The sequence below is a fragment of the Mustela nigripes genome, chromosome 12 (genome assembly GCF_022355385.1).
Source record: "Mustela nigripes isolate SB6536 chromosome 12, MUSNIG.SB6536, whole genome shotgun sequence".
Taxonomy (NCBI): Eukaryota; Metazoa; Chordata; class Mammalia; order Carnivora; family Mustelidae; genus Mustela; species Mustela nigripes.
This window is the reverse complement of record NC_081568.1, coordinates 13,593,065-13,606,484: the sequence shown is the minus strand read 5'-3', so window position 1 is coordinate 13,606,484 and position 13,420 is coordinate 13,593,065. Positions and strand designations below refer to the sequence as shown.

Genomic DNA, 13,420 nt, shown 5'->3' with positions numbered 1-13,420 from the left:
AAGGATTGGTGCTCTTAATTGAGAGAGTCAAAAATGGCCAGGCATGACACAGTTCCAGTGGTTCTAGAATGATCTTCACTGATAATACTGCGCTGCCCACCCAATGTCACCCCACTCTTCCCCAAATAACTATTTCCCCTCTGCCTGACCATTTATCTGAAACTAAACAATTGGGAATCATTTTTACTTAAATTTTTTTTAATCTCATTTTAAAAGACAAATAAGTCCGGGAAAGAACATAGAGGTCATAGTATATGAATCATTTACATCTCATCAAATATTTTTAAAATACTTACTAAGTGTGAGGCAACGTTCAAAGTACTAGAAATAAGGAAATGAGAAGGAATGCCCTCACCCTCAAGTCACTCAGCCTAGTGGGGGAAGAATCACATGCCCGTGAGTCAATCTCATGGAATTTGATGTTGGCTGGTAGGGAGCTGTCTGCCAGCAACAAAGGGACCTCATGAGTTATGTCCAGTCTTCTTGAGTCAGAATGAGGAGAAACCTACAGACACTCAGTGATAGGGGTTGGTAAAGGCAAGAAACACACAGACATGGGGATTATGAAGGAAAAGAAGTCTAGGCAGATTCAAGGACAGAGCAGTGCTAACAGGTGAACTGGAAGAAGTCCAGTAAGCCTGGAGTTCTGGGAACAGTTGAAGAAACAGGAAGATACAACGCAGTATATTTTCTCTGGTCCCTTACTAGCTTCCAGGTCCTGTGCTTTAGATCCATTATGTGATCTGAGCTTGGGTAAGTGATATTATTATTGCCATTTTACAGATAAGAAGGACGAAGCAGTAAGAGGTTAAATAACTTGCCCAAGGTCCCTGAGCTCACGAAGTCTCAGAAATAGGCTTCAAACCAGGGGATCAGCCAGCATCTTCTAAATGCAGTTTGTGAGAGAGGGAGAGTGAAGAAGCATAAAGTCACCGGAAGTCTTCAGAGAGATTTCAGGTGATTAGAAGAGCGTGCTTGGCCCATGTGCAAAGCAGGTTCACCCAGCTGGGCTTTATTTGAGTCCCAGACTACAAGGTCTCCTGAGGCAAAGTAGTGGACATCTTAAAGAAAATTAAGGGCTTCCTCCTTTCTACTCATTTGGGCAGCATCTGTTTCCAAGAAGTCACCACCCAGATCAGTCAGGAGCAGTATTAATCACCTCCCTGACCACTGCTTGGAAAGACCTCACACCAGGTCTTACTAAACAAAACCAATGGCCATTTGGGATGGAACTCACCGTCCTCAAAGGGAATGATAGAACCTAATCTCCATCCCTCATCTCCAGTCATCAGCCAACACCCAACTGTCCGCTATCATGGGCTCCCTCTTGCTGTGATTCCCTCATGCCCATAATGCCTTCTGCTTCCTTGCCCCAGTTTAGCTTGCTTTCTTCCCCACCTCCCAACTTCTGCCACTACAAGCCCTGAAACCACAGCATCATAGCCAGCGAACTCCTTTTTACCCTCAACGCTCTACTTGGAACACCCCCCTTCCACGTCCCTGCCTTAATTGAAGCCACTGGGCACATGTCATGTGACATACACAGAATGAGTAAAGACCATGCCAGACTTAACCCATTAAATATTATATTGCTTTAAAAGAGATATTGATCACAAAAATCATGGTGAGGGGAAGGATGAAATTGCCCCAATCTTCACTGTCACTCATTCAAGAAGGAAATGCACATCACGGGAAGACATCCATTTAATGAACATTTATGTACCAGGCACTGTGCTAAATATGACCTTCATTTCTCACCACGAGCCCTGAGACAGGAATATTCTCTACTTCTCGGATGAGCACTGTGAGGCTCCAAAAAGTTAAATCTGTTTCCAGGTCCCAGAGCCACCTGCATATACAGTTGGGACTCCAGTGACTTCATCTGCCATACGCTGAGGCAATTTGTTCTCTCTCCTTGATTCACACCTTAGCTATCTTGGTGATGTAATCTGAATATTCTCAGGAAAACCATCTTGAATCCTGATGTCCCTCCCAAACAGTTTCCATACATCATATATGTGTTTTATCATTTTCCTACAAACAAGGTTGTCTTCTCTAGGATAACTTGGGTCTCGATTCCATGGGCATTGCCTTTGCATTTCTAAAGAAACATGAAGAAATGTCTTCCCATTACATTTTCCTGTATAATTTCAGTAGATAATCAGGCCAGAGCTTACGATCCTAGCCTTTCTAAGGAACTGAAACCTCTGCTGTGGTTCATGGAGTATATGTCGTGAGCAGGTCACTCCTAGGTCCCACTGAGAACTTTCACAGCAACTCTATTATTGTTGCTATTCCCTTTTTCTCTAAGGAGGTCAGTGAGCCCCAGGATGTTAAGGAATTTACTTAAGGTGAGAGTAAAAGCCACAAAACCCAGATTTTAACCTTGTGTCTTCGCAATCTTATGCAAGTTACACTATCAAAGTGGATCCCCAGGGTGCCTAGGTGGCTCAGTCAGTTGAGTGTCTGCATTGGGCTCTAGCTCTGATCCCAGGGTCCTAGGATAGAGCCTGCACTGGGCTCCCTGATCAATGGGAAGCCTGCTTCTTTCTCTCTCTCTGCCTGCTCTTCTTACTTGTGCTCTCTTTCCCTCTCTCCATCAAATAAATAGATTAAAAAAAAAAAAAAGTTAATCCCCAAAGAAGGGCTCCACAAAACTCCACCTTCCACAAGAACTCCTGAATCAAAGCTATGCCTAGGAGCCTGGAAAGTTTTTATTTCAATATGCAAGAAGACTTTATGTAACCAGTTTGTATGGCATCTAGAAACCACGGCCCTACCTTCTAGAACAGAATTTCTTGGGGTGGAACATTCAAGATGTTCTTTTTTTTTTTTTTTTTTTTTTTTTTTTAAGTTTTTGTTTATTTGACAGACAGAGATCACAAGTAGGCAGAGAAGCAGGCAGAGAGAGAGGGGGAAGCAGGCTTCCTGCTGAGCAGAAAGCCCGATACAGGACTTGATCTCAGGACCCTGGGAACATGACCTGAGCTGAAGGCAGAGGCTTTAACCCACCGAGCCACCCAGGCGCCCCTAAAGATGTTCTTTTAATAAGCATCCTACATAGAAAGTATTTCAAATTATCTCGTATCCTGAATACATCCTCCTAATCTCCCTGCTACAGACAAACCGGGGAGTGGGGGCAAGGGAGACGGGAGGTTGATAAAGGGGAGTAAGAGACACGGGCTTCCGGTCTGGGAATGAAAGAGTCACAAGAATAAAAGGTACAGCAAAGGGACTACCGTCAGTGTATTAGACTCTCCCTGTGCGGTGCACATGGCGGCTACACTCCCAAGGTGACTTCAATCACCTTGTGAAACACCTGAAACTAATGCAACAATGTGTGTCCACTACACTTCAACAATAACAACAACAGCTACTACACATTTAAGACGGATGTCATTTCTCGAGTTGTGGCCCAGTGCAAGCGTTTGTGTCAAGGGAAGGAAGGAAGGAGGGAAAGTAGGAGCGCAGGAGCGGGAGAGGGGAGCCAAGCTGGCGGACATGACCACTTTGGAATTCAATCAGCTGACCGAAAAATAGGAGAAAACTTGACGGGGAAAGACAAAATGCAAAGGAAACAGAGTAAGGAGGAGAGGTAACAAAAGACAAAAAGTTATAATGAGGGGCTGACTAGCGCCAGAAATGTAAGCATCTCTTTTTGATGTATTCTCATTAGCTGGTCTCCAAATTGTAGTATTTGGGGTTTTGTTGCTTTTACATGCGCGCGCGCGCGCGCGCGCGTGTGTGTGTGTGTGTGTGTGTGTGTGTGTCTGTGTGTCTGTGTGTGTGTTTTATTTTGAAAAGGTAGAATTCGCTCTGAATGTCAAGGCAATTTCAGCTCCTGCCAGAGAAGGCAACTGAATAGGTAGCAAGTAAAATATAGTCTCCATTATATGCGCCTAAAAAAAAAGGAAAGAAAGAGAGAAAAAGAAGCCTCCAGGGAATTTGCATACTAGTCAGACTTCGGTACCCTGCAGTGGGTGGTTCCGGCTGAGAGGCAGCTCTATTCTTAGATGTCTGAGCCGAAGCAGGAGGGTGAAGGCTGGTCACCGCTGCTCTGGGGCCTTCCGTCACTTCCCTTACCGGGGTAACGTGTCAGATCAAATGCCCCGACCCTGTGCAAAAGACCGTTGTCATCAGACACGTCATCCCCTTTTTTTTTCCACGGGCGAATCTCAAAACAGGGCTGTTTCTGTCAGGAAAGTACTGAAATGTGGTCTTTCCCTGGCATGAATAATTGCACTTTCTTAGGAGCTAGAAGGTTTGTTTGGGGGGCTTTTTTGGTTTTGTTGTTGTTTTTTTAATTTTGTGTTTTTGGTTTTTTTTAAATTTTTCTCCCCCATTCTTTTTGTGAACAAAATTTTATTACAAGGGAATGTATCTACCTCAAGGTAGAAAAAAAAAATGTGTGCTTTTCCTTTAAGTAACCACACGATGGGCCTGGCTTTCTGGTTGTGTGTCCCTTAACTACAATCCAGGCGACATTAAGAATTAATTTATTCTTTTATGAGGCAAGTCTTCGGTGCCTCTTCCAAGATATTTTCTACTTCAATACATTCATAGCTTAAAAAGCCAAAAGATAGTGAGGTTGCCAGTAATAAGCCTTTCTTACTAGTACTGGAACTCAGTCTTCAACATACGTTTTTAAAAAATTTATCAGAATGTAGATTTTAAGAAATAGATTTCTTTTTTGAAGTTTTAGTTTACATTTCTCCACCCACGGCTTTAGGGAAGCCTGTAGCCTATCGGGCTTATACTCTGGTTTCTCTTCAGGTCGTATAAATCTTTCGCCTACCAGGCTTCAGAATCCGGAAATAGATGTAAAATCATATTTAAGATGAGACGTCCCCAAAACAGCATTTTTCTTGAGGCCCCCTTTACTCCTACCCTCTTAAGCTCTCTAAGCAAGAACAGATGTGAGGAAAACAAATATGCACTCTCTAAATGATTCCAAATCAGCGCACATGGCTTCATCATTTTGTCATTTGACAATTTAACACAATGGCCTGAGGGAGCGAACACAAAAGAAATGGATACATTATATGAGGCCAATTAATTTATAAATGAGTGATATTAAACGTGAACTTTCTGGACTCAGAGAGAAACTCAGGAGAAACATAAAACCACCCTCAAAGGAAAAAAATGAGGAACATATGTTATATTTGGACTTAAAAAATATGAAGGTCAAGTGTACATGAGATAGAGATATATGATATTGTTATTTGATTTTTCATTTTGGTGTGTACAGTTACCCTAAGAGTATGTTTTTAAAGATCACAGTTCTTTTCCAAGAAGATACTCACTCTTTTTACTTAAGTCTGTATGTGGATAGAAGAATACAGTTTCATAAAGAAAATTGCTGTCAATAAAATGAAGACTGAGAAAGACTCAGAGAAATGTTCCAAAACAGTGGTTTCTGGGACTTCAAGATTTCATACATTAGTAAAATTTCTATCATTAAAAAGGCATTAAACGGGGGGGAGGGATGTCCCTGGGTGCCTCAGTCAGTTAAGCGTCTGCCTTTGGCTCAGGTCATGATCCTGGGGCCCTGGGATGGAGCCCCACTTTGGGCTCCCTTCTTATTACAGAGCCTGCTTCTCCCTCTCCCTCTGCAGCTCCCCCTGCTTATGCTCTCTCGTGCACTCTCTCCCTTTCTGTGTCAAATAAATAAACAAAATCTTTAAAAAAAAAAAAAAAAAAAGAAAAAAGGCATGAAATGTATAGGCTCAGGGTAAGGTATAGCTTTTATTTTTTTTAACCGAAGATCTGTATCTTCACAAAAAACTCCCTGCATGGCCCTTTTCACTTTTCTAGTAGCAGAGAGAATTTAAAAAATAATAAAAATAAAATAAAATAGTAAAAAGAAATTTAAAATTAAATTCAATTTAAAAAATTAAAAAACTGCAGTCTCTAAACTAAATGTTTAAAATATTAACTCTTTGGCAGACCAAAAGCCCTGTAAGCTAAAATGAGGCAAATGTTGCCTCCTTTATGAGGATGCATATAAAAACTTTATTGATTAACCTCACAACTATAGTGATAGTGTTATTTGGCCTGTTCTTAAATTATCTTCTGAGCATCCAACATTTAATATTGAGGGGATTAGTTAAAAATAATGATCAAAAGAATGAAGATTAATCTCATTGATTTTGGGACAAGTAGTTGATCACCAAAATAGTCATTTTATGAATAGTAGGTTTTGTCCCCAAAGATGAAACTTGACTGAGATTGGCTGTGTATCACAGCTTTCTATCGGTAAAGTAGCAACCTAAGATGTGTGTCCCAGCACCAACCCTTGACAGCAGACATTAAGTGGTATGTTGTATGTTTCAGTGAAGATAGCATGTTTCAATACACCATGATGTTTCATTGAAGAAAACTGTGGATTCAGGAGGCCTAATGAAAACGAACTTTGTATAGCTGCTGGCACTTACCAATTTACCCAACTTGGGGAGCTGAAGAATGTCTAGATCTTGTCAGCACCAGAACTGGCCATCAATTCCATCCTGTACGCTAGACCTTGGGTCTGGACCCCACTGGAAGATTCTCCAAGAATGGTGAATTTTGTTCTTGGATCATGGCCATGTGTGACCTCTGCCTCTATCAACAGGGCCAGGCTGAAGATGGTCTTGGTTGAGGCCAGGAAGGCCCACCCTGGAAGGCCTGGCTCTCCCCAGCTCTTGGGATTTGGGTACATTTCCATCAGGCAGGGGCTGTGTCAGCCCCTAGACAGGATCTTCAAGATGGAGAGACAAAGCTGGTAACCTCGGACAAGTTCATTTCAATTCCTGTTTCCTCCTTACAGTATACACATTAGGTCCCCAACGAGTATTAGACCCTGGAACCCTCCATTCTTCATCGTGGTTGTACTCATGAGTTCATGGGCCAAACAGGTGGTGAGTTCCGAAGAGGGCTAACTTGCCTGTTAAGCACTGCACTGCCTGTGTGCCTCTTCAGCTTGGATTATTCACGAGGCGGGTATAATCTGGGTTAATCCAAAATTAATATGGATTGCCCAATTGTTCCCTTCCTGGCTGAGCCAATTACTCCCACACATGCAATGTTTTCTGCTGAATATATGATTTCAGACATCTTAAGTTTGCCTAAGTATGATAGAATTGAAACATGAACCACAGTTAGGTTCAAGTCTGACTTAATTTTGGTGACCACATTGATGACTTTAATTGTTTGAACATAATTCTTATAGTTAGGAGGAAAAAAAAAAAGGCATACTTGGCTCAGGTTTTAATTCTCCCATATGCTACCTACCCAACACATCGAAGTGTACGTCAACAGAGGAAACATCTCTTTAGTTTCACTTACCCCTAAACAGTGATTTATAGTGATAACTCTTAACCCAGGAGGCTGATTTGATTTTAAGATTTTTAAGTAATCTCTACATCCAACATGGGACTCACAACCCTGAGATCAAGTCACATGCTCTTCCGACTGAGTCAGCCAGCCGTCCCTGATTTGACTGTTCTGATCACCAAAAAACCCAGTGAAATTTTTAACTCAAAGAAAGGGATGAAAACACAGTGAATGTGTAATGTATCACTTCCACCAATCACATTTATCTGTAAGAAATGCATAGCATTTAATATTAGTAACCATATAAATGTCCTCCAGGGTTCACTGAATCTGTTCTCTTCTTCCCACCACTAGCAACCTGCCCCCAGGCTATTTTATATCTGCCAGGACACACTGTGAACAACCTGGACATTCCTCTGCCATTTTCCTTACCTAAAACAGGTGGTTGGTGGTTAAGGTGTTTACATATTTCTTGTATGCTGTGCTTTCAAGCATTAAGAATTCAAATTCATTTCACTATAGAAACAAGAACCAGAAGTGCCAAAGGCGGTAATAGAAATGAATTGACCCCAACACTCATTGTATCTGCCCGGGATTCAATTTCACCATTTTTTGTTCCAGCATGACCCACTGCCAACATGTTAGGTGTGGTAATCACTACAGACCACTCAGGTTAACTGGAGCCAAGTTCTTGAACCCATAGGAACAGGACCAGGTTCATTTGCGGTCACTGTATCCCTCATGTCTCTTTGGGAATTAATTCCAGTGTACTGACCCTTCCCAAGTTCTCCAGAAAATTTTCTATGTTAGAGTGTGAAACTGTATTTATTACAGATTACCACCCAATCCCACTCCCCAGCATAATCTGTCATTTATCTGATTCAATCACGAAAAAACTTTTTGTTAGGGTTGAGTTCATTTTTAAGAGCTTTACATCTGAGATGTAGTTTCTAGAATCCAACTAGAAAAGACCCAGTGACTACCAAGAGATCCAAGAGACCATTTCTCCTTTTATGTTCCAGATCGATGAGCACACTCAGTAAAAATTATCCAGGTTCTCCATGCTCTTCCCCAACTACAGAATACGGAATCCGAGCAAGCTCTGGGGGAGAAACCAAGGAATGGAGGTGACGTAACATCTATCCATCCTATAAAATTGTCACCAGGTGTACACACAAACTACTAAATATTTCCAAAGTGAAAGGAGTCTTTCTCTAGCCATCATAAAGCCTTCACCCTCTTGTAGTTAAAACAGGGAGGCTTGGAGGTTAGTGACTTAGAAGCCATATGTCATTAGTGACAAAACCAGGACAGGGCCACTATGAGGTCCAGTTCCATGCTTGTTCTCACAGTGCTCTTCTGCCTCCTCAGAGCCCTTGGGTCCCCTTTCCAGGCTTTGCAGGAATATGGTTAAGTAACGGGATAAAATATCACCATCATCAGTGGTCTCACAATGCATGTACATAGGATTATTTCTACAAGATCCTCTAATTCTCTTTCCAACCTTCAACTCCACTTATTGCCTCTTGTTTTATTCAAAATATCTGTTCTAAGTAAATTAATAACATCCATTTTTAGAGGGTGCCTATCCATAGCCATAGTCAGTTTTCAGTTTGGCCTCTCCAAGGTAGTGTACAGACACGGATCCACCGGCTAATTGTTGAAACAGAGAATGTTCGAGAAAATAGGAGCGCACTGCTTTCTACCCAAGTACCACCAGGAACAGGTCCAACAAAGCATTCTGTTCTCTACTGAGGTAATTACAGAGGAAAGGATGGGTGGTGAAAGAAAACCATAGTCTTCATTACTTTTTAATTGTTTGACTTTATTACTGTTGCACCATTTATACAATTACATATAATTTCAATGCATCCATTGTACATTTTTTTTGTTTTTTTTTTTAATTTTTATTTTTTTTCCATTTTCCAATGAGTGGTGTGTTGGTGTCTGTGACACAGAATGGAAGAGAAACCGGAACTGCAATGAACTCATATTTTTTTTTTTTTTTTTTTTTTTTTTTTCATTTCCACTGACCAATAAACAGAACTACAGGTGCACCCAACCACGGACATGCATTAACTCGTCATGAGAAATCTAGGGAGGCTAAGTAGGATGAGAGAATGTTTGTTACTCCCAAAAGTACCTGGGGAGGAAGAATGGAGTATTGGCATCAAGATACACACGTGGACAGGCTAAGTGGGCTGTCTGAAAGTTGGCATTCATCCACAACATTAAAAAAATATCAAAATAAGAAAAGCTGTAAATTAAAAAGAACACACAGAAAATACTGCTCTCATAAAGATCTGATTGCCTTGGCATAGGCCCCGCGGGCAGAATCAATCGCATCCCTCCCGACGCCCCCTTGCAGAAGACAAGAACGTTCGGATCTTGGCGGCGGAGGGCGTGTGGCAGCAGTCGGTGCGGAAGATGTGCACTTTCAGACATTGATCTTCAAAATCCAGGACTGACTGGGAACGAGGACTGAAGGTATATTAGATATTTCCCCACAAAAATACTATTTGGATTCTCCCCACCCCCTCCCTCCCTCGATGGGACAGCATCCTTTTTAGTTATTATTATTATTATTATTATTTTTATTTCCTTGGGCAATACATATCATGACTTCCAATTGAAACGAGTTAGTAGAGGAGAGAGAGAGACAGAGAGAGGACACAGAGAGAGAGACAGCGGCGGGAGCGGGACCGGGCTCAGAGGTGTCCGTGTTACTCTTTGACCGCTACGGTTTGCTCGGCGCTGGCCGCGGGCGCCTCGGCGGCGTCGTCTGCGGGGGCTGCGGGGGCCGGGGCCTTGGCCGTGGCCGTGGAACTGGGCGCTTCCGTGGCTGCCGGGCTCTCCTTGGACGACGGGGCAGCCTCGGTGCTGCTGGGTTTTGAGTCTGAAGCCGGGGCCCCGTCGCTTTTCGTCTCCTGCGCGGCAGGAGCTGCGGGAGCCTCAGTCTTTGTGGGTTCCCCGGCCTCCGGGCCCTTGTCATCCGCCTTGGCCTCCGCGGGCGCCTCGGGCTCCGCCGCCTGCGGGGCGTCGCCGGCCGCGGGCTCGGGCTCGGCCTTCGGGGGCTCGGCCTTGCCCTCGGCCGCCGCCTCCGTCTGCTCGGGCTCGGCCTTCGGGGCGTCTTCCTTGGCGGCCGCCGCCGTGTCTTTGTCGCCTCCCTTGTCTTCGGGCTTGCCGGCCGCCGCGTCGGGGCCGTCCTTGTCGGGCTTCTCCTCCTTGGCCTCCTTCACCTCCGCGGGCTCGGCGGCCGCCTGGGTCTCGTTCTCCTTCGGGGTTCCCTCCTCTTCGGTCCCGGCTCCCTCGGCCTTCTTGTCCTTGTCCTTGGCCTTCTCATCGTTCACGTTGTAGCCCTTCTTCTTCTTGCTGAGCTTGCCTCCCATCTTGCGGTTCTGCAACACAGCACAACAGGGCACAACACGGACACGGGTTACTGCCGGCTCGCGCGGGAGATCCGGGGGCCCCCCACCTCCCCCGCCCCCATTCCCGGGCCCAACTCCGACCCCCCACGGTGAGGGCAAGGCGGGGGGGGGGCGGGGGGGCGGGGCCTTCTCGCGGGGACCCGGCCCGGAAGGTGGCGCGCGTCGGTCGGGGCTGGTGGCGCGGCGCGCCCTCGTCCCCGGGGGGGAGGCCCGGCGGGGAACCGCCCACCCGCGGCCGCACAGCCCGCACCGGCCTGCACCTGCACGTGCGGCCTCCCCGCCTGCGCGACCCGGAGGGACAAACTTCCCCTTAGACGCCCTCAAGTCTACCCTAGTTTGTTTCAGGGGCCGGCCTGGGCCGCGACGCTGCCCTGCAGGAACACTGACGGCGGCCACTGCTGCTTCCCAAGCCAAGAGCTCAGCGAGCTGCTGGAGAGGGGACGCTTCCACCAGGGCGACCGGGGTCAAGCTGCTGTGGACGGTCTTTTGCCACAATCCAAAAATTCTTAAAAAGTGCATCATAAAAAAGTGAAAGAGCTCGAGTACACCGTGTCCAGCCGCAGCAAGCGAAGACAGAAGAAACGCAGAGCAAAGAACCCGTGATTAGATACTAAGCTCGGCCGTGGTAAGGGCCGGCGGAGCAGTGTGTGCGCGTGAGGTGCCTTCTGGCGGGCGGCTCCGAGAGAAGCTGGAGCACTTCTGTGCGAAATGGCAGAAGCAGCCATTTTAGATCCACGGCAGAGCTGGAAACAGCCTTCACAATCTTAAAATACTTCCCCGAGAAATGGCACAGCTGTTGATGAAAGCACAATCCCAAATTTCTAGAAAATAGTCTCTAACTACAAACTCCTCTGAAACTCCGTTATTCATATACCTGCTCATAGAAGCGCACATAGCTTCAAAGACCAAAGCAAGTAGTATTTGGCCTATCTCCTTAGTACAGCAGGACCAGTTAAAAGAAAACTGTCGCCCCAAACACGAAAACCCTAGACAATGTCTCTAGCTACATTTAGTTGGTTAGTTGTGTCCGACTTGTATTCATTGCTTTTTTAGAGGTTTTTGGCTTTAAAGATACTCTACAGCAATATAGAAATGTCCCTCATGGTCAATTACCGGATTCGAATTCAAACTAATAAAATGGTCATTAATGGACTTTTTTACTCCAGGTGAACTCCCCAACTTCTTGAAGGCCTTTGATTCTGACATCAGAAACTACAGTTGTATTTGAATCCTTGATTTTTCTCCTCTGGTATGAAAATGAACCCAAATACATAATAAATCCTAAAATTATAAATAATAAATTCATTCTAGAAACACTGCCAGAACTACACAGTCACAGTGTTTTTATTTTCAAGTGCATTTTGATACCATCATATATCAGTGGGAACTCCTGGAAACTATTGCTCTTCAGAGGAAAATCTGTTGCTTCTCCTTGATGAAGCATGGAAGAGATCCAATGCCAGTATTCTTTAGTCCCCACAATTAAGAAGAGACCAGGGGAGAGAGAGAGCCTTGCTCTGGGGCCTAGGGGAGTACAAGTGACAGCTGACCTGGCTCTGTCCTAGGTGAAGGATGACTCTGGGTTGAGTTATGAAGTTCTTATTGACCAGTAACCTTTTTTTTTTTTAAGTCATCCATTTAGAACAGAAAATTTTATTCTTTACACTTCTTGGAAACATGCATGATTCATGAGAGTGAAATAATCTACATTTATCTTATTTAAAAGCTGGGTGTTAGGTAGGAGAGCGCTATTCTTCAGTCAAAATTTGTCTCTATCTGCTAATTTCTACCCTGTATGTGAATTTCCTGTCTGGAATGCCTTTAACATTGGAGGAAGAAAAAAAGCAGTAAGCAGAAAGATGACCAAAATAATGTTCCAAGTCTGAAGGAAGGCCTTTATTATGTTCCGAAAGAATTTCTCTTACATATCTCTTAAAAAAAAAAAAAGGAATGGTTTTTGGTCATAACCCACTTCAGACACCCAATGATGGTTTCTATTTGACTTAATTTTGGGTTATTTTTCCCTCAGAAGTGGGGGCAAATACATATGGTAAAATACAATTAAATATACTTTAATCTTATAAGCAATCACAAAGCAAAAATGAAAATACAAAAAGAAAAAAATTGGACCAGTGTTTTAAATAGTTTATAACTCAGTTAATTAGCCAGTGTGCAGGAATGTCAGAAGTAATTTCAGCTCTGACACTTTGAGATATATTCTGGTACATTAGGTTAGAGCTAAGAAACAAGAAAACCTGACAGCTCTGCTCTTTCTATATATTCTCCCATTCTACAGTAGAAAACCATACACCAACTTACAAATTAAAGAATAGAAGACAAAGTGTAAATGTGGTGTGCATTCTGAACATAAAGGAGTGCCTCTTTCTGACACACACAGCAAGAAACTCTATACGGCCATCCCCAGAGGCTTAAAGTCATGTTGGTTTACAAACCTAAAATCTATGTTACTAAAATTGGTTTTTGGAAACACAGTCAGGGACACTTTCTATCCTTTAGGCCCAGCTGCGATTCATTTCTGGGTTGGAAATAAATACATATCATCAAGTTGTAAATAAGAAAGTCTCTATCCTTATCTGTTTTTCAAACACAAAGTTAATAAACACCCCTGCTTTTTGCTAATTTTCTTGTAGAAGTTGCAGTGGGGTATCAGAGGCAGGCTT

General features: G+C 43.9%; 1 protein-coding gene across 1 annotated transcript in view; it reads right to left on the bottom strand.

The window, feature by feature from the left end:
- Positions 1–9,115: 9,115 nt before the first annotated feature.
- The window catches only part of BASP1 (brain abundant membrane attached signal protein 1), a 54,676-nt gene continuing 50,371 nt past the window's right edge, over positions 9,116–13,420 (bottom strand). The window contains exon 2 of the mRNA XM_059416467.1: positions 9,116–10,709. Coding sequence (XP_059272450.1) covers positions 10,035–10,700 — 666 coding nt within the window. The 5' untranslated portion in view covers positions 10,701–10,709 and the 3' untranslated portion in view covers positions 9,116–10,034. The remainder of the gene's footprint in view (positions 10,710–13,420) is intronic.